The sequence below is a fragment of the Phaethon aethereus genome (assembly GCF_964289735.1).
Source record: "Phaethon aethereus genome assembly, chromosome: W".
NCBI lineage: Eukaryota > Metazoa > Chordata > Aves > Phaethontiformes > Phaethontidae > Phaethon > Phaethon aethereus.
Window position 1 is genome coordinate 38,101,682 of NC_138581.1, and position 26,323 is coordinate 38,128,004.

At 51.4% G+C, this 26,323-nt stretch overlaps 1 protein-coding gene across 1 annotated transcript; it reads right to left on the reverse strand.

Moving 5' to 3' along the window:
• Window positions 1-7,330: 7,330 nt before the first annotated feature.
• Window positions 7,331-22,753, reverse strand: LOC309415217 (uncharacterized protein; the record flags this gene model as incomplete). Its single annotated transcript, XM_082012668.1, has 5 exons — window positions 7,331-7,670; window positions 8,513-8,617; window positions 9,435-9,660; window positions 21,508-21,626; window positions 22,463-22,753. 5 exons carry the CDS (start codon window positions 22,751-22,753, stop codon window positions 7,506-7,508), a joined length of 906 nt encoding a protein of 301 aa, XP_081868794.1. The 3' UTR covers window positions 7,331-7,505.
• Between the last annotated feature and the right edge of the window lie 3,570 nt (window positions 22,754-26,323).

The following is a 26,323-nucleotide window of genomic DNA, read 5'->3' on the forward strand; positions in this document are numbered from 1 at the left end:
CTTCGGTAATTCGGTAAAGTCTAACTGAATTTTAGCAAAAGGTCGATGGGTTAACTCTCTTCCTCCTAATGGCCTTTCTCTTAGTTGGTGCTTGTTCACCCTTTGACAAGTTAAGCAGTTTCCAATTATTCTTTTTGCTATATTATATACCCCAATACAGGCATATTTTATAGCAAATTGGTCTACTAATGCTTGAACCCCCCAATGGGTGTTTTCATGGTACTTGCGCATGATTCTTATAGCCATTGTCTTTGAGATGACTTCTCGCCCATCAGGAAGTTCCCACTTTCCTGATTCGATCTCCTTTGCTCCCATCTGAGTTAACTTATCTTTTTCCTGTACAGTAAAGCTGTACAGGTAAAACTTTTTCCCATGCACACTACAAAATTTATACTTGGGATTATCACAACTACAATGGAGCGCATCGCTCCCAGAATCCTTCCAACAATCATAACAGGGAGGCTCAAGCAAATTATCCTCGCAATTGATACACCTTTGACGGGTTTCATTCCCATGATTTCTAACTTTTTTCTCCTTAAAAATCATCAGAGCAGCTCTTTTTGCTTCTTGATCTGCTAAGTTGTTTCCCCTGGTCAGCGGAGTCAATCCCCGTTGATGTCCTTTTAAATGAACCACTGCTATTCCTACTGGTCCCCGTAAAGCCTGCAAAATTTCAACTATTAATTTCTGATGAATTCTGAACCAACAGAAGTTCCTCTAAATTGCTCCCTGAAAGCCCCACTTCAATTGCAGACGTTTCTAAGCTGCACGCCTCCTGGGAGAAAAGAAAAGAAAATACAAAGCCGTGTGTTCAGCACTGGTGGCTTGAGGGCTGGAGGGCAGATCAAGATAGGATTTGCGCTAAGCTGGGTACAGGCTTTTGGAAAACTAGGCGGTGCCCCCAAAGCTGCCCAAGGGTGGTCTGTGGTGCCCTGCACCCCCGGGGATAGTGAGCAACTTGATGGGTCTACACAACTGTACCGTAACATATATAAACCCTGCTTCCCTCCATATCGGGAGAGGGATATCCTTAGCCTTCTTTGCGGCAAGGGCATGTTGTCGATTGCAGCGTTCCAGTCGTGTGAGTCATCCCACCGAGTTTCAGCAATAGCGATTAGGCCATAGCTTTCCAGCTGCACAGTGCCTTCCAACTCCTCCTGTTCGTTACCCATGCTGCGTGCATTGGTATAGAGGCACTTCAGTTGGGCCGTCGACCGTGTCACCTTTTTGGAGGATCAAGCCCCAATTCCTTTGCGGCATTTCTCAAGGGGTTCCCCTGTTGGTTCCTATCGCAAGAGCTGCAGCAGCAGCAGCAGCAGCAGCAGCAGCAGCAGCAGCAGCAGCAGCCACCGCCGCCCCTGGCTCTTCTCTTGTGTTGCTCAGAACTCCATCCCCTTCCCCCGCTGAGTCTAGTTTAAAGCCCTCCTTGTAAGTCTGGCCAGCTTGTTGGCAAAGACCCTCTTGCCCCGCTTGGTCAGGTGAATCCCATCAGCTCCCAACAGACCCGGCTTCTCAAAGGTAGATCCACGATCATAGAAGCCAAAAGCTGGAGTACGGCACCAGCTACACAGCCAGGCATTCATCCGTTCAATTCACCTCCTCCTTCCCAAACCCCTTCCTCTGACAGGGAGGATAGAGGAGACCACCACCTGTGCTCCTGATCCTTTTAACATTGTCCTGGATCCTGTCCGTTACTCACATGCTCTTCAGTCTCCAAGCCCAGAGCATCCCGTCTGTTATGTAGGGACACTTCAGGAGATGGGGGGAGGGTTCTTCCTTCTACCCCGAGCACAGACAAGCGTCCAGGCTCCTTCATCTCGCGAGTTACTTGTGTCAGTCAGCTCGAGGTTGGAGTCAGGCCTACTTTCCTCTCGCTCAGCCTTAAGGCAGGCTGTAGCTCAGCCTGGGACAGCGTACAATACCACGCATCGATCTCCTGCTCGCGTTCTCGGATACTGTACTGCCTGTCGAGCTCCTTGTCCAAGGAGATCTTCCAGCTGGGCACGCTCGCAGCTATGACAACCACCGCTGCCTTCGGGTGCTAGGGGGACTTCCAGGTACTGGGGCTGCGTGCAGCCCGAGGTCTAGACAGCTATATCAGTCCTAGGGGGGAGGTCTGTTTGGGGCGAGACGTCAGCATAGGCAGGCCGTAGTGCTTCTGTTTGGGTTGCAGCCGCAGCCTTGCAGTTGTGGCAGGTGGACGCGGGGGGGGGGGAGGGGAAGGGAGAGAAAAGGCCGCTGCAGTCCCACAGCCTTTTCCATGTCCTGTGTCACCAGGTCCCCCTGCCTCATGCAGCAGAGGGCCCACATTTTCCATAGCCTTCCTTTTCTCACCTATGTACTTATAGAAGCCCTTCTTCTTGTCTTTGACATCCCTTGCCAGATCCGGCTCCAGTTGGGAATTCCAGCCTTCCTAACCTCAGCCCTGCATGCTCGGACAACGTCTCCGTATTCCTCCCAGGTTACCCGTCCTTGCTTCCACCCTCTGCAGGCTTCCTGAGTTTGTGCCCGAGTTTGGTCAGGAGCTCCTTGCTCATCCACGCAGGCCTCCTGCCATTTGTGCGCGACTTCCTGCTCGTTGGGAGGGACCGCTCTTGAGCTTGGAGGAGGTGACCCTCCAACATTAACCAGCTTTCTTGGGCCCCTTGTCCCACGGGACGCTTCCAAGCAGATCCCTGAAGAGGCCAGAGTCGGCCCTCCTCAAGTCCAGGGGTGTGAGCTTGCTTTTCACCCTCCTCTCGGGATCCTGAACTCCACCATCTCATGGTCACTGCAGCAGCCAAGCCTGCCTTTGACCTTCGCATCCCCAACGAGCCCCTCCTTGTTGGCCAGTAGGAGGTCCAGCAGAGCACCTCTCCTCGTTGGCTCCTCTATCACTTGGGTGAGGAAGTTGTCGTCGATGCACTCCAGGAACCTCCTAGATTGCTTACGCCCTGCTGTGTTGCCCCTCCAGCAGCTATCGGGGTGGTTGAAGTCCCCCGTGAGGAGCAGGGCCTGCGAGCGCGAGGCTGCTCCTATCTGTCTGTAGAGGGCCTCATCCGCTTGTTCTTCCTGGTCGGGAGGCCCATAGCAGACACCCACTACAATGCCACCCTTACCCGTCTTCTCTTCAATCCTTACCCATAAGCTCTCAGTCGGCTCATCAGCCCTCCCCAGGCAGGGCTCCATGCATTCCAGCTGTTCCCTCACATAAAAGGGCCACGCCCCCTCCTCATCTTCCCAGCCTGTCCTTCCTAAAGAGCCCGTAGCCCTCCATCGCAACACTCCAGTCACGGGAGCCGTCCCACCACGTCTCCGTGACCCCAACAAGATCGTAGCCCTGCAACTGCACACGCATCGCTGACTCCTCACGCTTATTCCCCATACTGCGTGCGTGAGCGTACAGGCACTTCAGAGAGGCACCCCAGCACGTTGACTCCCTAGAAAGGCTTTTGGGCTTTTCTCCGTAATGGTGCCCTGTAGGCACTGCCTTGCTTACGTGCAAATGCTGGAGGTGACCCTGCTTCAGCCCCGTTTCGTTGATTTTGTGATCCCTTCCTGTCACATCACCCCCCGCCCTTTGCTCATTGACCCTGTCCGTCACTCCCTCACAGGGCTGCTGGTTACTCTCTCCCTCCCCCCTCACCCTTACTTTAAAGCCCTCCTAATGGGGTCAGCTACCCCACTGGCAAAAATACCTCTGCCCCGCTTAGTGAGGTGGATCCCCTCTCTCCCAAGCAGACGCTGATCCACAAACAGGGGCCCGTGGTCATAGAACCCAAAACCCTGTTGCCAGCACCAGCTCCGCAGCCAATTATTGACCCGCATTATCAGTGCCCTCCTCCTCCCACCCTTTCCCCTCACAGGCAGGACTGAGGAGAACACCACCTGGGCCCCCATGCCCATGACTACCACCCTCAGAGCTCTGGGGAAACCTGGTGTGACGGATGCGCTCCTCCTGTTTGAACTAACCGAACTTTGGTCCAGGCAGATGCTCAACGAGTAGGCCTAACCAAAGTTAATCCTATTGTGGGAGGCTATCAGCGAGAACCCAGCAGCAAAACCGACAAACCGGTTTGGCCGGAGACCGGGCTGCTAAGCGGCCAAAACTGCACGAGCACAGCAGAAAACCTGACTACGAGTCAACCACTCCACGCTGTAAATATGTGCGGCCATCAGGGTCCATTGAGCTGTCCCTCCGTAGCAGCTGGCTGCGCGGCGGCGATCTCCCCTTCAGTAGGGACGCCAAGTTTCGCAAGACCAAGTTAACCAAGCTCACATCTACTCCATGACCTCTTTCCAGCTGTTCCTGGGCTTCCAACACACACACACAAAGAGCATCCAACAGGCTCCGTACGTTTTCATCCCTTTGCACACAGGAGCTCCAGTACTTTGTCGCTTTTATTGCCAAGTGAGAAAAAAACCAGAGACTAGATCCTTTTTCTCACAAGAACCTCTTATTGCTCAGAAAGAAGGCTTTTTCTCTTGAAATCTCCCCCCCTCAAAGCAACTGGGTCCCCAGATACTTCCCGACTTTCCTATCTCCAAAACATCCTGTTCCCACCCCAGTCGCTATCTTTCTTTAAACCACTAACCCCCTGCAGCTTCTACATGGAGGAATCTGCCTTTTGGGCTTTGTGACGGGTTAGCAAATGCGACGCCCATCTACAAGGAGGGCCAGAAGGAGGATCCGGGGAACAACAGGCCTGTCGGTCTGACCTCGGTGCCGGGGAAGGTTATGGAGCAGATCGTCTTGAGTGCCGTCGCGTGGCACGTACAGGACAACCAGGTGATCAGGCCCAGTCAGCATGGCTTTATGAAAGGCAGGTCCTGCTTGACTACCCTGGTCTCCGCTGATGACAAGGTGACCCGCTTGGTGGGTGGATGTTGTTTACCTGGACTTCCGTAAAGCCTTTGACACGGTTTCCCACAACATTCTCCTGGAGAAACCGGCTGCTCGTGGCTTGGAAACGGCCTCAAGTTGCGCCAGGGGAGGTTTAGATTGGATATTAGGAAAAAATTCCCCACCAAAAGGGTTGTCAAGCATTGGAACGGGCTGCCCAGGGAAGTGCTTGAGTCACCATCCCTGGAGGTATTTAAAAGACACATAGACAGGGTGCTAAGGGCCATGGTTTAGTGGTGGACTTGGCAGTGCTAGGTTAAAGGTTGGCCTTGATGAGCTTAAAGGTCTTTTCCAACCTGAACAGCGCTCTGATTCTTGGCCAGCTGCCAGGGGCCCACCCACCTGCTCTCTCACTGCCCCTCCTCAACAGGACAGGGGGAAAAAATAGGATGAAAAAGTTCCTTCAGGACATATCTGCCTGCAAGATCCACGGGCAGCAGGGAAATACCTGCCCCAGACAGCATTTTGCTCTTTCTTTAATATGTTTCCACAGGGGTGCCACCAGCTTCGCCGAGTCACTCAGCTTTGACCCGCAGCATGTCCAGGGCCTAGATAGCTGGAGCCAGCTGTGTCCAGCACAGGGCAGAGCCCGGCCTCTTCTCACAGGGACCACCCCTGCAGCGCTGTGTCCAGTTCGGGTCCCCACAATTTAAAAAAACAACAAAGCCCCCCCAACACACAGACTAGGCTGGAGAGGGTCCCAAGGAGGGCCACAAGATCATCAAAGGGCTGGAGAAGCTGCCCTATGAGGAAAGGCCGAAGGAGTTGGGTCTTCGCTGCCTTGGAGAAAGCTCAAGGAGGCACCTCATCCCAAGGTTCCAGTACTTAAAGGGTGGCTACAAAGAGGACAGAGGCTCTCTCTTCACAAGGAGCCACACAGAGAAAACAAGGGGCAGCTGGTACAAGTTGCACCAGGAGAGAGGTTTCATCTGCATACAAGACAGACCCTAACAGCAAGAACAATCATCCACTGGAACAGCCTCCCCAGGGAGGCAGTAGAGCCCCCATCGCTGGAGGTTTTCAAGATGCGATTGGACACGGTGCTAGATAATCTCACCTAGGCTCCCTTTCCCACAAAAGGTTGGACCAGATGATCTTGCGAGGACCCTTCCCACCTGGGCTGCTCTAGGAGTCTACGATTCTTCAGCGGATCGCTGTTTAATAACCCTTTGCGCTCTCTGGTTTGGAGCAAAGTATCAGCAACGTTGCCTGCGAGGCGAGACATACATTCCACCAGGCGCCACAGGCTTCTAAACCCCATGGCAACCACCCAGTCCCTCTGAACGTACGAGCCATACCTAGCTGCTTCAAAATTCCCCTGTCCCCAGAAGCAGGAACACCTTCTAGATACCTCAGGGAGCTTACACAGACACAACAATAGATGTTACCTAGCTCAATCGTTCAGTAGGCAAACACTGCACCAGTGCAGTTTCAAGGAAACATCATATGTCAGTTGCCATCTACTTGGGGTAAATCCTTTCCATCTCCTCCCCAGGAAGATTAAATAAAGGTGAAGGCCTCGGGTTACTTACACGCCCACGTCACCAAACTTCCCCGGACCGCTTGGGGATACAGGAGAGATGAAGACGCCTCCCAGTGGGCGTCTCGGATGCCTCAGTCACATAGTGCTCAAGGGCAACGAAGGATCGCCCATCTCCCTCCTTTTAATCGCTGTTAAAGAAAGATGCAGTTGGCTGTCTCCCTGGGATGTAGTTTTGGTTTGGGTCTGGCTGGGATGGAGGTAACTTTCCCCATAGCAGCCCTCATAGTGCTGTGCTTGCTTTGTAGCCGTAGCTAGAAGGGTGTTGGTAACACACCAATGTTTTGGCTACTGCTGAGCAGCGCTCCCACAGCATGGAGGCTGTCTCTCCAACCACCCCCACCATCCAGTAAGCTGGGGGTGGGCAAGAGGTTGGCAGAGGACAGAGCCAGGACAGCTGACCCAAATTGACAAAAGAGATATTCCACTGTGCTATGGAAGCACCACAGCTGCCATTCAGGCCAACTGTTTCCTCCTACCAGATCCTTCCTCACCAGATGAGGGATATCGACGGGGCCTTATCACGCAGCCATCGATATAGGGCTCCAACGGGAGTTGGACGCTTCCAACACATTGCACCGTGCCAAAACCACCCTCGTATGGCACGCCCGTAGCGTCGCATACGGCATTTTCTAAAGTTTTAGCAGCAGCAGCAGCCGCCACCGCCGCCACCTACGCTGGCTTTACGTACATGTGCGTGCCACTTCCAAAAAGCTAAGAGTTTGCTTCCTACAAGACGCACGAGGCTGCTAAGCGGTTCCAGCGTCACGCTTCAAACGACTAGGCAAATCACTATCTACCTATAGAACACCGTTAACAGACCGAAACGGTCCACATACTGACACTCTGGGGAGACACCATTTTAACTTGCAGAACTATTCCCCTCAGTAAGACGCACAAGGCAGAGGTGATATCCCCATGCTAAATCTTTATTGTGCAACCGCTGCTCAAAGCTTTTATTACCTTCCACAGACACGCGTCACAAAAAATTAGACACCAACAGTGGCTAGATTGACGGGCAACAGACAAAATCCATTCAGTGGCGATTTGCACACGTGCAGCAACTCTTGCGGTGCAAAAGTCTTAGCCAGGCGGCCAGCCCAACTGGCAGCCACCCAGAACACGTAGCTGTACGTGATAGACGGACTGCCCACCCTCGGGCCCTTCATCCACAACCGTCCAGAATCCATTCCTCAGGCCCAGGTGAGCAGCACGCTTCTTGCCGACGATCATTAAACGCCCAAGAAGCTGGAGAAGGAAGTACAAACCCATAAATAATTAAATAAAATAAACAGCAATGCACAAAGAGGGGAGAGGGCAGGAAGGGAAGGAATGACAGCAGAGAACCACCCAGAGAAACCAGTTAGCCAATTCCTAGCAATTCCACCACCGCGCTTCAAATTGCTGTCTGTCCGCCCGCCTGCCCGCAACGGACATTTTCCAAGCAAAGCTACAAAGACCGATTACGAAAGCTGTGGGGGAGGAAAAAGGAAAAAGGAATCAAAGAGCTACGCAACTTCTTTTCAAGCTAGACAGTAACGGACTACAAAACAGCCAGAGAAGCTAAGTTTGCCTCTGGGTTAGAGCCCCCATTATATCTTCAGGCAACAGAAGCAATTGTGGTGCAAAATAAACCTTAGGCCGCCTTTTGCGCGGCTTTACAAAGCCTTTGAATTTGACCTTTACAGCTAACAGCAAAGCACCCGGCACCTCTCAACCAGCTTGGCCCTTCCTCACCCCTGACCTGCCAAATACCCCAAGGCCTCTTCTCTTCTCCGTGTTAGAAGTACTACTACTCTTCCTCTAAACCGTGACAACGGCAATCAGACTGCGCTCCAAAACACCACCGCGTTTTGCGCCAGAAGTACATACCCAGGGATGAGCATTGCTTTATATCACTACTTTTAGTCAGAAAGCTCAATTCCGTTACAAGCTAGAGGCAAAAGATTATAGCGCCAGAAAACCCAAAATAGCCTACTCTGCCCTATCAAGAGGAAAAGGGGGGTGGGGGTGGGGTGGGAAAGAGTCTAGCAATTTAGGAACTAATTACAGGTACAGTTTCGTGTACAGAAAGCTTCCACAGTACTTACAGATCCACCAGAATCTTCTGCTTCAGATAACCTGATAATTGGCTCCTTAGGCACGACTAGGAAAAGCGTCAGAGCTTGGGGTGAAAGATCATGGAACGCAAGGCACTGGAGGAAGAGTAAACAGTGAAAACACAGTTGGCTTCAGAGAAAGGCAACAGCTTAAGCAAATCAATAATGCCCCACTGAACTCGTTACAGAAGACGATTACCAGATGAAAATCAACGTTACGTCGTGCCTTACGCGATATCGATACTGCCTACACACAAAATACAACATATTTACAGAGCCCCCTCCAGAAGCGGGATTCAGCATGCAAGATGACGGGGGCAAGGAGATGGGCCAGGGCTTCAGATTAGCGACCTCCAGTACGCTTTAATTTGGGTTGATCATTTCCTACGCAGTTTTTCTATTCCACGTGGTCCACACAGAGGCACGAGACAAAAGGCTTAACTGAAGCAGCAAGGAATTTAGTGAAGCGGAAGATCAGCGGACATTCATTTTCCATGGTACAGGGAGCTCAAGTATTGAACAAAAGCATAATCACAGGAAGCCTGCAAGTGCACAGTACGAGTCCGTCTTCTATATCGTACACAAGCCCTACCTTCAAAAGCAGAAGACATCCCTAACTGTTAACCTTCAGCATTTTAAGAGCAAAATTATACGGGGTACTAACTTAAAGTTAACATCGCGTAGGCAAGGGCTGCATTCCGCCCCCCTCCCCCCCCAGTCTCCCAGTAGAGAGCGCCACAACCCAGAGAGGCCCCGTCTGTCCCCCGTCCCTCCACCCACCCGCAGCCACGCCGCCACCCGCCCTGCCGCGCTCCCGGGCACCGCGCAACGGCTCCTCGGCTCAGGGTGCCTGCGAGCGCGGGGGCGGGTGGCAAGGGAAGAGGAACCGCGCGCAGAGCAAAGCCGCAGCTACCTCCTCGCCCGCGTACACGACCTCTCCGAAGACAGCAATGGCGCCGCCGCGCCGGGCGGCCCGCGCCCCAATTATCTCCTCAGCCACGACAACGCCCGTTGCCGCCCCCACGCTTCCTCCACCCGGCCAGGCCCTCCGCGGCGCCCATTGGGCCGCCAGATCGCCGCCGGCCGATCCCGCGTCTCGATTGGCTGTCTCGCCTGTCGTTTTCGCTTGTCCTCGCGCCCTTGGCGGGTCCGCCCTCGTCGACCGGGTGCTTACCGGGCCTCAGGGAGTTTGCGTGCCCTCGCGGCGCGGAGGGATTCGGCCTGGGGGCGGAGGGATCTGTGCCGTGTGGTGCTGCGACCCTGTGGGCGGGCAACGAGGTCTCCGAAGAGGCTGTTGTGGCTAGAGGTGCTATTCATTGTTATTTATTACCGCATCGACTCCACCCCAAACGTGCTTGTGGCTTTTTGGTGCCGCTCCCTCCAGCCAAACGACTGCTTTTGCCGGGGCGGGGCAGGCCAGGCCAGGCCTTAACTTTTCAGAATGTTTCGCAGAACCAACAGAAGTTCCTCTAAATTGCTCCCTGAAAGCCCCACTTCAATTGCAGACGTTTCTAAGCTGCACGCCTCCTGGGAGAAAAGAAAAGAAAATACAAAGCCGTGTGTTCAGCACTGGTGGCTTGAGGGCTGGAGGGCAGATCAAGATAGGATTTGCGCTAAGCTGGGTACAGGCTTTTGGAAAACTAGGCAGTGCCCCCAAAGCTGCCCAAGGGTGGTCTGTGGTGCTGTTATAAATTTACCTGTCCAATTGAGTGACAGAGGCTAGTCAATTAGAAATTTTTGATTTATTAAAGCAAGCGACCAGTAAGCAAAACAGCGCTGGGCGACCGGGGAGTCTCCTGCTCCACCAAGGGCCGGCAACTTAACAGGTCTTTCAGTCCTCTCTTTATACCTTTTTTCACTCGCGCCTTCTCTCGAATCTTCCAATTGCAATCTACTCCACTCCCCCCTCCTCTTCTACCTCAGGGCTTGTTTTGTCTTGTCTGGGCTTGTTTTGTCTTGTAGCCAGGGGTATTCAAGGTGTTAAGCAACGATTTCTTATCATGCTGTTCCATCTTACTATACAGTTCTTTCATTCTTAGCATTACCATCTAAACTTTAATGCTTTAAGAAAACTTTAGCAAACGTGGTTCTAACACATATCACAGGACTTAATTGTATAACACCTATACACAAAGTTTGATGAACAAAACAGTTTACAGTTTATCACAATCCCCCCTTTTTCTTTTCACCATTTTTGTTCATCAAATCGCTTAAGCTCCTGCTGGCTTAAAATGAAGGTTTCCTCCACCTCCGATATTCCTCTCAAAGGTTCATGCTTGGCTTTTATCAATACAAGTACCCAATGTTAAAGAGGACTGGTGGGTTCTTATTTCTAATTGAAACTTCCCTTTTTAGCCTGCAGAATTTGGTTGTGTCCCTTGTGCCTTTTCCTTTTTCCTCAAGCAATAAAGCCTGGGGCCTCGGGGGTGAGTGATGTTATACATCCTCCTTGAGCGTCCCTTTTCCAGCCTCCACTTCTTTACGTCTCTGCCTCCTTCGCCTACACTTTTGCCTAGTGCAGCGAGGTGTACCATCTTCTCGGCAGCAAACGTATTCTTCAGGAGCTTGTTTCTCTTTTCGCTTTTTATAGGCTGTCCTGGTTTCAGTCAGGATAGAGCTGGTTTTCCTCACAGAGGCTAGTGTGAGACTGTGTTTTGGATTTGGGATGAGGAACTGTTGATAATGTGCTGATGTTTTGGGTTGTTGCTGAGCCGTCAAGGACAGTCCAGCTTCTTGTGCTGGCCTGCCAGCGAGCAGGCTGGGGGTGCACGGGGAGCTGGGAGGGGACACAGCCGGGACAGCTGACCCAGACTGGCCAAAGAGATATTCCCTACCATACGACGTCATGCCCAGTACATAAACTGGAGTTGGCCGGGGGGGCGAAAATCGCTGCTCGGGGACGGGCTGTCGATCACGGGGTGGTGAGCAATTGCTGTATTGGGCATCACTTGTTCTTATACATTCCTTTGTTGGTATTATCATTATTGTTCCCTTCTTTCTTTCTGTCCTATTAAACCGTGTTTATCTCAACCCACGAGGTTTTTCCTAATTCTCTCCCCCGTCCCGCTGTGGGAGGGAGAGTGAGCGAGCGGCTGCGTGGTGCTTAGTTGCCGGCTGGGGCTAAACCACGACAGTCCTTTTTGGCGCCCAACGTGGGGCCCGAGGCTTGAGATAATAACGGTTGCAGGTCACAATATCAGTTTGATTTGCATCATGCTCTCGTCTTTGCTGTACATGTTAAGGATCGGTGTTGGTTTCTGCGGGCTGCTGTACTCTGCAATGATTAGTAATGTCTTGCCTGTGAATTTTGTTTTTAGAGCACTGACCTTGAGCTTAATGTGGTATCATCTGAGCTCTGTACTAAAGCCGTTACTGTATTTTGGCTACAGTCTTGTGGAGACGATTAGCAATTATACTTCTGCCTCTGAAAGGTTTTTTATGGAGGAAATGCAGAATGGTATCTTTGATACCCTCTATCATAACATTTCCTCCTTCATCACAATAATTTTTCAGTATTTTGAACACCCTTGGCTGGTTAAAATACCTCTATTGCTACTTCTGGGGAACATGGTTTCAGTTTTGTCTAAGGTTAGCAAGCAATTTAAGAATATCACCCGGAGATCTGCCCCAAGGCTGGATAGTTATGAATGGCAGGGTGTGTGGAACAGCATGGGCAAATGCCTGGGGCGGTGGGCACCTCCGGTGTTTTGGAGCTTCACTCCCGAACAAGTGCAGAATCCTGATAAACTAGCAGAATATCTGGAAGAAGTATGCTGTCAGCCTGGCAGCTCCAAGGAGACACAAATCATTGCCATGTGCTGGGGCCTGGCCCATGCCTACCGAACCCTATTTAACACTATGCAAAGGGGAGAGGGGCTCTCTGGGTCTGATGGCAATGTGGCAGGCACTGTGACTACTCCAACGTCTGTAGCAGGCACTGCCACTACTCCAACCCCCACGGCGGGCACTGCCACTACTCCAACCCCCACGGCGGGCACTGTAGCTACTCAGACTGTTGCAGCTGAACCAGAGGACCAGCCCATCCCGGTATCAGTTGCCCCTGTACAAAAGAAGAAATCTTGGAAGCGGAAGTCAGCTCGTTTAGTAAGGGAGGAGGAAGATCCTGCTAAGAAGGAGCCAGAGGAAGAGAGTGAGGAGGCAGAGTGCTCTGAAGCAGGGCCATCACAAGCACGGAAGAGGGAAGAGAGCGAGTCATCGCTTGAAGAGGAGGAAGAGGAAGAACTTATAGAAGAGACGGTAACTACCCGATCTCTATCCCTGAGTGAATTGCGAGATATGCGAAAGGATTTCAGCCGTCGTCCAGGTGAGCACATTGTCACCTGGCTGCTCCGATGCTGGGATAATGGGGCCAGTAGCCTGGAATTAGAGGGTAGGGAAGCCAAGCAGCTGGGATCCCTTTCTAGGGAAGGGGGCATTGACAAAGCAATTGGAAAAGGTGCACAAGTCCTCAGCCTCTGGAGACGACTCCTGTCGGGTGTGAAGGAAAGGTATCCCTTCAAGGAATATGTTCTATATCACCCAGGCAAGTGGACCACCATGGAGAAAGGTATCCAGTACCTGAGGGAGCTAGCGGTGCTGGAAGTGATTTATGGTGACTTGGACAATGGACAATCATCCAAAGATCCAGATGAAGTCAATTGCACGCAACCTATGTGGCGGAAGTTTGTACGGAGTGCACCATCATCATATGCCAACTCATAAGCAGTAATGGCCTGGAAGGACGGAGAGAGACCAACGGTGGATGAATTGGCTGGCCAACTCCGGCAATACGAAGAAAGTCTCTCTTCCTCCCTACGGGCCTGCGTCTCTGCTATAGAGAAACTGTCCCGAGAGTTCCGGCAATTCAAAGAGGATATGCCCTACCCTCCACCCATACGGACCAGTGTCTCAGCCATTAGGAGTAAGCGCTCTTCTGTTCAAGAGAGAAGATATAGAGGATACACACCACGAGCCACCCTGTGGTTTCAATTGCGTGACTACGGAGAGGACATGAGGAGGTGGGATGGAAAACCTACCTCGACCCTAGAGGCACGAGTACGCGAGCTGCAAGGAAAAACAATTACAAAAGGGGGTTCAGGTTCCTCGAGGAAAATCGTCGCTCCACTTTCCAGTGGGCAGCTTCCCAGAAAGAATAGAAGAGCTGATCTCACCTCTGATCCTCTTGAAGGGACTTCTGATTCCTATTTACAAGAAGTGGGTAACGAGTACTATGAGCAGGATTAGAGGGGCCCTGCCTCCAGCCAGGCGGAGGAGAGGGACAATCGAGTTTATTGGACTGTGTGGATTAGATGGCCTGGCACGTCAGACCCACAGGAATATAAGGCTTTAGTGGACACCGGTGCACAATGTACCCTGATGCCATCAAGCCATATAGGGGCAGAACCCATCTGTATTTCTGGAGTGACAGGGGGATCCCAACAGCTGACTGTACTGGAGGCTGAAGTGAGCCTAACTGGGAATGAGTGGCAGAAGCACCCCATTGTGACTGGCCCGGAGGCTCCGTGCATCCTGGGCATAGACTACCTCAGCAGAGGGTATTTCAAGGACCCAAAAGGGTACCGGTGGGCTTTTGGTATAGCTGCCTTGGAGACGGAAGAAATTAAACAGCTGTCCACCTTGCCTGGTCTCTCAGAGGACCCTTCTGTGGTGGGGTTGCTCAGGGTCAAAGAACAACAGGTGCCGATCGCTACCACAACAGTGCACCGGCGGCAATATCGCACCAACAGAGACTCCCTGATCCCCATCCATGAGCTGATTCGTCGGCTGGAGAGCCAAGGAGTGATCAGCAAGACTCACTCACCCTTCAACAGCCCCATATGGCCAGTGCGAAAGTCTAATGGAGAGTGGAGACTGACAGTAGACTATCGTGGCCTGAATGAAGTCACGCCACCACTGAGCGCTGCTGTGCCGGACGTGCTAGAACTTCAATATGAACTGGAGTCAAAGGCAGCCAAGTGGTACGCCACCATTGATATTGCTAACGCGTTTTTCTCGATCCCTTTGGCGGCAGAGTGCAGGCCACAGTTTGCTTTCACTTGGAGGGGTGTCCAATACACCTGGAATCGACTTCCCCAGGGGTGGAAACACAGCCCTACCATTTGCCATGGGCTGATACAAACTGCACTGGAACAGGGTGAAGCTCCAGAGCATCTGCAATACATTGATGACATCATCGTATGGGGCAACACAGCAGAAGAAGTTTTCGAGAAAGGGAAGAAAATAATTCAAGTCCTTCTGAAAGCTGGTTTTGCTATAAAGCAAAGTAAAGTCAAGGGACCTGCACAAGAGATCCAGTTTTTAGGAATAAAATGGCAAGATGGACGTCGACAGATCCCAACGGATGTGATCAACAAAATAACAGCTATGTCTCCACCAACTAGCAAAAAAGAAACACAAGCATTTCTGGGTGTTGTGGGTTTCTGGAGAATGCATATTCCAAATTACAGTCTGATTGTAAGCCCTCTTTATCAAGTGACCCGGAAGAAGAACGATTTTAAATGGGGCCCTGAGCAACGACAAGCCTTCGAACAAATCAAACAGGAGATAGTTCATGCCGTAGCCCTTGGGCCAGTCCGGGCAGGACAAGATGTTAAAAATGTGCTCTACACGGCAGCCGGGGAGAATGGCCCTACCTGGAGTCTCTGGCAGAAGGCACCAGGAGAGACTCGAGGTCGACCTCTAGGGTTTTGGAGTCGAGGATATAGGGGATCTGAGTCCCGCTATACTCCAACTGAAAAGGAGATATTGGCGGCATATGAAGGAGTTCGAGCTGCCTCAGAAGTGGTTGGTACTGAAGCACAGCTCCTCCTGGCACCCCGACTGCCGGTGCTGGGCTGGATGTTCAAAGGGAGGGTCCCCTCTACGCATCATGCGACTGATGCTACGTGGAGTAAGTGGGTCGCGCTTATTACACAGCGGGCTCGAATAGGAAATCTTAATCGCCCGGGAATCTTGGAAGTGATCATGGACTGGCCAGAAGGCAAAGATTTTGGAATATCACCGGAAGAGGAGGTGGCGCGTGCTGAAGAGGCTCCACCATATAATGAACTGCCAGAGAACGAAAAGCAATATGCCCTGTTCACTGATGGGTCCTGTCGTATTGTAGGCAAACATCGAAGGTGGAAAGCTGCTGTATGGAGCCCTATACGACGAGTTGCAGAAGTAGCTGAAGGACAAGGTGAATCAAGTCAGTTTGCGGAGGTGAAAGCCATCCAGCTGGCTTTAGATATTGCTGAACGAGAAAAATGGCCAGTACTCTATCTTTATACTGACTCATGGATGGTAGCAAATGCTCTATGGGGGTGGCTGCAGCAATGGAAGCAGAGCAACTGGCAACGCAGAGGCAAGCCCATCTGGGCTGCTGAATTGTGGCAAGATATTGCTGCCCGACTAGAGAATCTCGTCATAAAAGTACGTCACGTAGATGCTCACGTACCCAAGAGTCGGGCCACCGAAGAACATCAAAACAACCATCAGGTGGATCAGGCTGCTAAGATTGAAGTGGCTCAGGTGGATCTGGACTGGCAACATAAGGGTGAATTATTTATAGCTCGGTGGGCCCATGACACCTCAGGCCATCAGGGAAGAGATGCAACATATAGATGGGCTCGGGATCGAGGGGTGGACCTGACCATGGATGCTATTGCACAGGTTATCCATGAATGTGAAACGTGTGCTGCGATCAAACAAGCCAAGCGGTTAAAGCCTCTCTGGTATGAAGGACGATGGTTGAAATATAAATATGGGGAGGCCTGGCAGATTGACTATATCACACTTCCACAAACTCGCCAAGGCAAGCGCTATGTGCTTACCATGGTGGAAACAACCACTGGATGGCTGGAAACATACCCTGTGCCCCATGCCACCGCCCGAAACACTATCCTGGGCCTTGAAAAGCAAGTCTTATGGCGACATGGCACCCCTGAAAGAATTGAGTCAGACAATGGGACTCATTTCCGAAACAACCTCATAGACACCTGGGCCAAAGAGCACGGCATTGAGTGGGTGTATCATATCCCCTATCATGCACCAGCTTCCGGAAAAATTGAACGATACAACGGACTGTTAAAGACTACCCTGAGAGCAATGGGTGATGGGACATTCAAAAATTGGGATAAACATTTAGCCAAAGCCACCTGGTTAGTCAACACTAGGGGATCTACTAATAGAGCCGGCCCTGCCCAATCAAAACTTCTACGTACTGTAGAAGGGGATAAAGTCCCTGTGGTGCATGTGAGAAACATGCTGGGGAAGACAGTCTGGGTTACTCCTGCATTAGGAAAAGGCAAACCCATTCGTGGGATTGCCTTTGCCCAGGGACCTGGGTGCACTTGGTGGGTAATGCGGAAGGATGGGGAAGTCCGATGTGTACCTCAAGGAGACTTGATTTTGGGTGAAAACAGTCAATGATTTGAATTGTATTATGTTAATTGTTCAGAATGACATTACTACTATGGCTGCTATCTACCATATCAATGGTATTATAGTAAGAATCACCCAGACTGATGAAGAATGAGCTTCACTGAAACCAAGCAACGTGCAGCAGTGATGAAACCAGAACTGGCTTCAGCAGCTTGCGCCCAACAAATCCCTCGAGATCGACATCTTCGACCTGCAGATCATGGACATGGACCGTGCCAGATGACAATCCAACACCACATACCATCTCCCCTGCCCTGAAAGACTGCTATGATGGATGAAGCCCAGAGTCATGGACTGACTGAACTCCATAGACATTTTAAGTGATGGCCCATGGACTAAGAGAGTGATATCTGTGTGTATATATTAAAGGACAGGAAGAGTAATAATGAATAATTGGAATGTATTGAAAAGTATAGGACCTGGGCATGACGTAAATGGTATGGAATAAGGGGTGGATACTGTCCTGGTTTCAGCCAGGATAGAGCTGGTTTTACTCACAGAGGCTAGTGTGAGACTGTGTTTTGGATTTGGGATGAGGAACTGTTGATAATGTGCTGATGTTTTGGGTTGTTGCTGAGCCGTCAAGGACAGTCCAGCTTCTTGTGCTGGCCTGCCAGCGAGCAGGCTGGGGGTGCACGGGGAGCTGGGAGGGGACACAGCCGGGACAGCTGACCCAGACTGGCCAAAGAGATATTCCCTACCATATGACGTCATGCCCAGTACATAAACTGGAGTTGGCCGGGGGGGCGAAAATCGCTGCTCGGGGACGGGCTGTCGATCACGGGGTGGTGAGCAATTGCTGTATTGGGCATCACTTGTTCTTATACATTCCTTTGTTGATATTATCATTATTGTTCCCTTCTTTCTTTCTGTCCTATTAAACCGTGTTTATCTCAACCCACGAGGTTTTTCCTAATTCTCTCCCCCGTCCCGCTGTGGGAGGGAGAGTGAGCGAGCGGCTGCGTGGTGCTTAGTTGCCGGCTGGGGCTAAACCACGACAATTTTTGCTTTAACTTGAGGTTGTATACAAGGAATGTTAGGCACTGTAGTTCTACAAATTACTTGTCCCACTAGGCTTGGATCCCCTTAATTATTTGTCCTGATTTTCACCACCCATAAAATCTCCTAATTTACGGGTAACAGGAAAAACTAGGTTTTATTGTTGATTACAGGTATGGGCTGTACTATTAGAAAAGGTCCTCACTTTTTCCATTTTTCTGGAGTAAACCCCAGCTCGACTTGTTAGTCGGAGTCAAGAAACTCACCCCAAGTAGAACTAGAAGAGGTCCGGTCAGGGCCATAGTGATCGGCAGTCATAGCCCGAAGGGGTTGCAGCCCTTGGCAGACCCTTTTTAAGCCGCAACACCAGTTCCCCTCCGGTCTTGCCCTCTTCTTTCCTTTAAGGGGGTGCTTTCTTAGTACCCAAATTAATTGAGCACTGCTTGTGAAGGCCAGAGCTTTGATAGATCAGTGGTTTGTCCAGACCTGAGCATTTGCCCGGGTCTGGCAATCATCTTTATTTGCAAGGCTTTATGGCTACAGAAAACTGCCAGTTAGCCTGCAACACTAATCTTACAAATACACACCACCTTCTACACAAAGGACAAATTCTAGTTCCAGCTCCTTTTCCTGTTCTTCTTTTGAACAACTCCTTCCGATTATACTCGATTGGAGTACCCATTGTTTCCTATTACCCTTTCCCATTGTTTTCTTCCCATGGCACAGTGATCCCGTAAGAGAAAATCCCCGCTACAATGATCCCACCAATTCTCTTTACATAAATTGCATTTTATACAAACAAAAGAATAACAAATACAATCCTTTCTAGGGCAGAATATCAATCCAGTTCATTAACCCTTTTTTTCCGCAGTTTTAGTTTTAGAGTTTCCGGGTCTCCAGAACTCTCCCACTGCTCCTCAGAGATGGGTCCTTTTACTCGGCTGGCATGAGTCCACCCTCTTTCAGCAGTCCGAATGGCGGTTTCTGTAGTAAGTAAAACAAGATAAGGCCCTTCCCAGCGGGGAGTTAATGAGGACTCCTTCCATGACCTGATAAGAACTTTATCTCCAGGTTGTATATTGTGTATTACAATATCTAATGGAGGCCTTTGTACTGCTAAGCTCTTATTTCGCAGTTGTTTTCTCATAGACATAAGTTGAATTACGTATGATTTCAGTTGTAAACTTTCAACCCGGGGATGATCTCGGGGAACCTCCAAATCATAAGGCATTCCATATAACATCTCAAAAGGGGAGATTCCCACATCAGTACGGGGTTGAGTCCTAATATTTAATAAGGCTAGGGGAAGACATTTCACCCAAGACATTTTGGTCTCCATCATCAATTTGGTCAGTTGTTTCTTTATCTCACCGTTTACCCGTTCCACTTTTCCCGAACTCTGTGGGTGCCAAGGTGTATGATATTCCCATTTAGTCCCCAAAGCAGTAAAAACTTCCTTTATGATTTTTGAAACAAAATGTGGTCCCCTATCAGAGTCAATAGTTTCAATAGAGCCATACCTAGGTATCACATTTTCAAGCAGTAGTTTGGTTACTGTTTGGGCAGTGGCCCTGGCAGTCGGAAATGCTTCTACAAAGTGTGTTAAATGGTCTATTATTACCAACAAATATCTGTATCTTCCTACCTTCGGTAATTCGGTAAAGTCTAACTGAATTTTAGCAAAAGGTCGATGGGTTAACTCTCTTCCTCCTAATGGCCTTTCTCTTAGTTGGTGCTTGTTCACCCTTTGACAAGTTAAGCAGTTTCCAATTATTCTTTTTGCTATATTATATACCCCAATACAGGCATATTTTATAGCAAATTGGTCTACTAATGCTTGAACCCCCCAATGGGTGTTTTCATGGTACTTGCGCATGATTCTTATAGCCATTGTCTTTGAGATGACTTCTCGCCCATCAGGAAGTTCCCACTTTCCTGATTCGATCTCCTTTGCTCCCATCTGAGTTAACTTATCTTTTTCCTGTACAGTAAAGCTGTACAGGTAAAACTTTTTCCCATGCACACTACAAAATTTATACTTGGGATTATCACAACTACAATGGAGCGCATCGCTCCCAGAATCCTTCCAACAATCATAACAGGGAGGCTCAAGCAAATTATCCTCGCAATTGATACACCTTTGACGGGTTTCATTCCCATGATTTCTAACTTTTTTCTCCTTAAAAATCATCAGAGCAGCTCTTTTTGCTTCTTGATCTGCTAAGTTGTTTCCCCTGGTCAGCGGAGTCAATCCCCGTTGATGTCCTTTTAAATGAACCACTGCTATTCCTACTGGTCCCCGTAAAGCCTGCAAAATTTCAACTATTATTTCTGATGAATTCTGAACCAACAGAAGTTCCTCTAAATTGCTCCCTGAAAGCCCCACTTCAATTGCAGACGTTTCTAAGCTGCACGCCTCCTGGGAGAAAAGAAAAGAAAATACAAAGCCGTGTGTTCAGCACTGGTGGCTTGAGGGCTGGAGGGCAGATCAAGATAGGATTTGCGCTAAGCTGGGTACAGGCTTTTGGAAAACTAGGCGGTGCCCCCAAAGCTGCCCAAGGGTGGTCTGTGGTGCCCTGCACCCCCGGGGATAGTGAGCAACTTGATGGGTCTACACAACTGTACCGTAACATATATAAACCCTGCTTCCCTCCATATTGGGAGAGGGATATCCTTAGCCTTCTTTGCGGCAAGGGCATGTTGTCGATTGCAGCGTTCCAGTCGTGTGAGTCATCCCACCGAGTTTCAGCAATAGCGATTAGGCCATAGCTTTCCAGCTGCACAGTGCCTTCCAACTCCTCCTGTTCGTTACCCATGCTGCGTGCATTGGTATAGAGGCACTTCAGTTGGGCCGTCGACCGTGTCACCTTTTTGGAGGATCAAGCCCCAATTCCTTTGCGGCATTTCTCAAGGGGTTCCCCTGTTGGTTCCTATCGCAAGAGCTGCAGCAGCAGCAGCAGCAGCAGCAGCCACCACCGCCCCTGGCTCTTCTCTTGTGTTGCTCAGAACTCCATCCCCTTCCCCCGCTGAGTCTAGTTTAAAGCCCTCCTTGTAAGTCTGGCCAGCTTGTTGGCAAAGACCCTCTTGCCCCGCTTGGTCAGGTGAATCCCATCAGCTCCCAACAGACCCGGCTTCTCAAAGGTAGATCCACGATCATAGAAGCCAAAAGCTGGAGTACGGCACCAGCTACACAGCCAGGCATTCACCCGTTCAATTCACCTCCTCCTTCCCAAACCCCTTCCTCTGACAGGGAGGATAGAGGAGACCACCACCTGTGCTCCTGATCCTTTTAACATTGTCCTGGATCCTGTCCGTTACTCACATGCTCTTCAGTCTCCAAGCCCAGAGCATCCCGTCTGTTATGTAGGGACACTTCAGGAGATGGGGGGAGGGTTCTTCCTTCTACCCCGAGCACAGACAAGCGTCCAGGCTCCTTCATCTCGCGAGTTACTTGTGTCAGTCAGCTCGAGGTTGGAGTCAGGCCTACTTTCCTCTCGCGCAGCCTTAAGGCAGGCTGTCGCTCAGCCTGGGACAGCGTACAATACCACGCATCGATCTCCTGCTCGCGTTCTCGGATACTGTACTGCCTGTCGAGCTCCTTGTCCAAGGAGATCTTCCAGCTGGGCACGCTCGCAGCTATGACAACCACCGCTGCCTTCGGGTGCTAGGGGGACTTCCAGGTACTGGGGCTGCGTGCAGCCCGAGGTCTAGACAGCTATATCAGTCCTAGGGGGGAGGTCTGTTTGGGGCGAGACGTCAGCATAGGCAGGCCGTAGTGCTTCTGTTTGGGTTGCAGCCGCAGCCTTGCAGTTGTGGCAGGTGGACGCGGGGGGGGGGGAGGGGAAGGGAGAGAAAAGGCCGCTGCAGTCCCACAGCCTTTTCCATGTCCTGTGTCACCAGGTCCCCCTGCCTCATGCAGCAGAGGGCCCACATTTTCCATAGCCTTCCTTTTCTCACCTATGTACTTATAGAAGCCCTTCTTCTTGTCTTTGACATCCCTTGCCAGATCCGGCTCCAGTTGGGAATTCCAGCCTTCCTAACCTCAGCCCTGCATGCTCGGACAACGTCTCCGTATTCCTCCCAGGTTACCCGTCCTTGCTTCCACCCTCTGCAGGCTTCCTGAGTTTGTGCCCGAGTTTGGTCAGGAGCTCCTTGCTCATCCACGCAGGCCTCCTGCCATTTGTGCGCGACTTCCTGCTCGTTGGGAGGGACCGCTCTTGAGCTTGGAGGAGGTGACCCTCCAACATTAACCAGCTTTCTTGGGCCCCTTGTCCCACGGGACGCTTCCAAGCAGATCCCTGAAGAGGCCAGAGTCGGCCCTCCTCAAGTCCAGGGGTGTGAGCTTGCTTTTCACCCTCCTCTCGGGATCCTGAACTCCACCATCTCATGGTCACTGCAGCAGCCAAGCCTGCCTTTGACCTTCGCATCCCCAACGAGCCCCTCCTTGTTGGCCAGTAGGAGGTCCAGCAGAGCACCTCTCCTCGTTGGCTCCTCTATCACTTGGGTGAGGAAGTTGTCATCAATGCACTCCAGGAACCTCCTAGATTGCTTACGCCCTGCTGTGTTGCCCCTCCAGCAGCTATCGGGGTGGTTGAAGTCCCCCGTGAGGAGCAGGGCCTGCGAGCGCGAGGCTGCTCCTATCTGTCTGTAGAGGGCCTCATCCGCTTGTTCTTCCTGGTCGGGAGGCCCATAGCAGACACCCACTACAATGCCACCCTTACCCGTCTTCTCTTCAATCCTTACCCATAAGCTCTCAGTCGGCTCATCAGCCCTCCCCAGGCAGGGCTCCATGCATTCCAGCTGTTCCCTCACATAAAAGGGCCACGCCCCCTCCTCATCTTCCCAGCCTGTCCTTCCTAAAGAGCCCGTAGCCCTCCATCGCAACACTCCAGTCACGGGAGCCGTCCCACCACGTCTCCGTGACCCCAACAAGATCGTAGCCCTGCAACTGCACACGCATCGCTGACTCCTCACGCTTATTCCCCATACTGCGTGCGTGAGCGTACAGGCACTTCAGAGAGGCACCCCAGCACGTTGACTCCCTAGAAAGGCTTTTGGGCTTTTCTCCGTAATGGTGCCCTGTAGGCACTGCCTTGCTTACGTGCAAATGCTGGAGGTGACCCTGCTTCAGCCCCGTTTCGTTGATTTTGTGATCCCTTCCTGTCACATCACCCCCCGCCCTTTGCTCATTGACCCTGTCCGTCACTCCCTCACAGGGCTGCTGGTTACTCTCTCCCTCCCCCCTCACCCTTACTTTAAAGCCCTCCTAATGGGGTCAGCTACCCCACTGGCAAAAATACCTCTGCCCCGCTTAGTGAGGTGGATCCCCTCTCTCCCAAGCAGACGCTGATCCACAAACAGGGGCCCGTGGTCATAGAACCCAAAACCCTGTTGCCAGCACCAGCTCCGCAGCCAATTATTGACCCGCATTATCAGTGCCCTCCTCCTCCCACCCTTTCCCCTCACAGGCAGGACTGAGGAGAACACCACCTGGGCCCCCATGCCCATGACTACCACCCTCAGAGCTCTGGGGAAACCTGGTGTGACGGATGCGCTCCTCCTGTTTGAACTAACCGAACTTTGGTCCAGGCAGATGCTCAACGAGTAGGCCTAACCAAAGTTAATCCTATTGTGGGAGGCTATCAGCGAGAACCCAGCAGCAAAACCGACAAACCGGTTTGGCCGGAGACCGGGCTGCTAAGCGGCCAAAACTGCACGAGCACAGCAGAAAACCTGACTACGAGTCAACCACTTCACGCTGTAAATATGTGCGGCCATCAGGGTCCGTTGAGCTGTCCCTCCGTAGCAGCTGGCTGCGCGGCGGCGATCTCCCCTTCAGTAGGGACGCCAAGTTTCGCAAGACCAAGTTAACCAAGCTCACATCTACTCCATGACCTCTTTCCAGCTGTTCCTGGGCTTCCAACACACACACACAAAGAGCATCCAACAGGCTCCGTACGTTTTCATCCCTTTGCACACAGGAGCTCCAGTACTTTGTCGCTTTTATTGCCAAGTGAGAAAAAAAACAGAGACTAGATCCTTTTTCTCACAAGAACCTCTTATTGCTCAGAAAGAAGGCTTTTTCTCTTGAAATCTCCCCCCCTCAAAGCAACTGGGTCCCCAGATACTTCCCGACTTTCCTATCTCCAAAACATCCTGTTCCCACCCCAGTCGCTATCTTTCTTTAAACCACTAACCCCCTGCAGCTTCTACATGGAGGAATCTGCCTTTTGGGCTTTGTGACGGGTTAGCAAATGCGACGCCCATCTACAAGGAGGGCCAGAAGGAGGATCCGGGGAACAACAGGCCTGTCGGTCTGACCTCGGTGCCGGGGAAGGTTATGGAGCAGATCGTCTTGAGTGCCATCGCGTGGCACGTACAGGACAACCAGGTGATCAGGCCCAGTCAGCATGGCTTTATGAAAGGCAGGTCCTGCTTGACTACCCTGGTCTCCGCCGATGACAAGGTGACCCGCTTGGTGGGTGGATGTTGTTTACCTGGACTTCCGTAAAGCCTTTGACACGGTTTCCCACAACATTCTCCTGGAGAAACCGGCTGCTCGTGGCTTGGAAACGGCCTCAAGTTGCGCCAGGGGAGGTTTAGATTGGATATTAGGAAAAAATTCCCCACCAAAAGGGTTGTCAAGCATTGGAACGGGCTGCCCAGGGAAGTGCTTGAGTCACCATCCCTGGAGGTATTTAAAAGACACATAGACAGGGTGCTAAGGGCCATGGTTTAGTGGTGGACTTGGCAGTGCTAGGTTAAAGGTTGGCCTTGATGAGCTTAAAGGTCTTTTCCAACCTGAACAGCGCTCTGATTCTTGGCCAGCTGCCAGGGGCCCACCTACCTGCTCTCTCACTGCCCCTCCTCAACAGGACAGGGGGAAAAAATAGGATGAAAAAGTTCCTTCAGGACATATCTGCCTGCAAGATCCACGGGCAGCAGGGAAATACCTGCCCCAGACAGCATTTTGCTCTTTCTTTAATATGTTTCCACAGGGGTGCCACCAGCTTCGCCGAGTCGCTCAGCTTTGACCCGCAGCATGTCCAGGGCCTAGATAGCTGGAGCCAGCTGTGTCCAGCACAGGGCAGAGCCCGGCCTCTTCTCACAGGGACCACCCCTGCAGCGCTGTGTCCAGTTCGGGTCCCCACAATTTAAAAAAACAACAAAGCCCCCCCAACACACAGACTAGGCTGGAGAGGGTCCCAAGGAGGGCCACAAAGATCATCAATGGGCTGGAGAAGCTGCCCTATGAGGAAAGGCCGAAGGAGTTGGGTCTTCGCTGCCTTGGAGAAAGCTCAAGGAGGCACCTCATCCCAAGGTTCCAGTACTTAAAGGGTGGCTACAAAGAGGACAGAGGCTCTCTCTTCACAAGGAGCCACACAGAGAAAACAAGGGGCAGCTGGTACAAGTTGCACCAGGAGAGAGGTTTCATCTGCATACAAGACAGACCCTAACAGCGAGAACAATCATCCACTGGAACAGCCTCCCCAGGGAGGCGGTAGAGCCCCCATCGCTGGAGGTTTTCAAGATGCGATTGGACAGGGTGCTAGATAATCTCACCTAGGCTCCCTTTCCCACAAAAGGTTGGACCAGATGATCTTGCGAGGACCCTTCCCACCTGGGCTGCTCTAGGAGTCTACGATTCTTCAGCGGATCGCTGTTTAATAACCCTTTGCGCTCTCTGGTTTGGAGCAAAGTATCGGCAACGTTGCCTGCGAGGCGAGACATACATTCCACCAGGCGCCACAGGCTTCTAAACCCCATGGCAACCACCCAGTCCCTCTGAACGTACGAGCCATACCTAGCTGCTTCAAAATTCTCCTGTCCCCAGAAGCAGGAACACCTTCTAGATACCTCAGGGAGCTTACACAGACACAACAATAGATGTTACCTAGCTCAATCGTTCAGTAGGCAAACACTGCACCAGTGCAGTTTCAAGGAAACATCATATGTCAGTTGCCATCTACTTGGGGTAAATCCTTTCCATCTCCTCCCCAGGAAGATTAAATAAAGGTGAAGGCCTCGGGTTACTTACACGCCCACGTCACCAAACTTCCCCGGACCGCTTGGGGATACAGGAGAGATGAAGACGCCTCCCAGTGGGCGTCTCGGATGCCTCAGTCACATAGTGCTCAAGGGCAACGAAGGATCGCCCATCTCCCTCCTTTTAATCGCTGTTAAAGAAAGATGCAGTTGGCTGTCTCCCTGGGATGTAGTTTTGGTTTGGGTCGGGCTGGGATGGAGGTAACTTTCCCCATAGCAGCCCTCATAGTGCTGTGCTTGCTTTGTAGCCGTAGCTAGAAGGGTGTTGGTAACACACCAATGTTTTGGCTACTGCTGAGCAGCGCTCCCACAGCA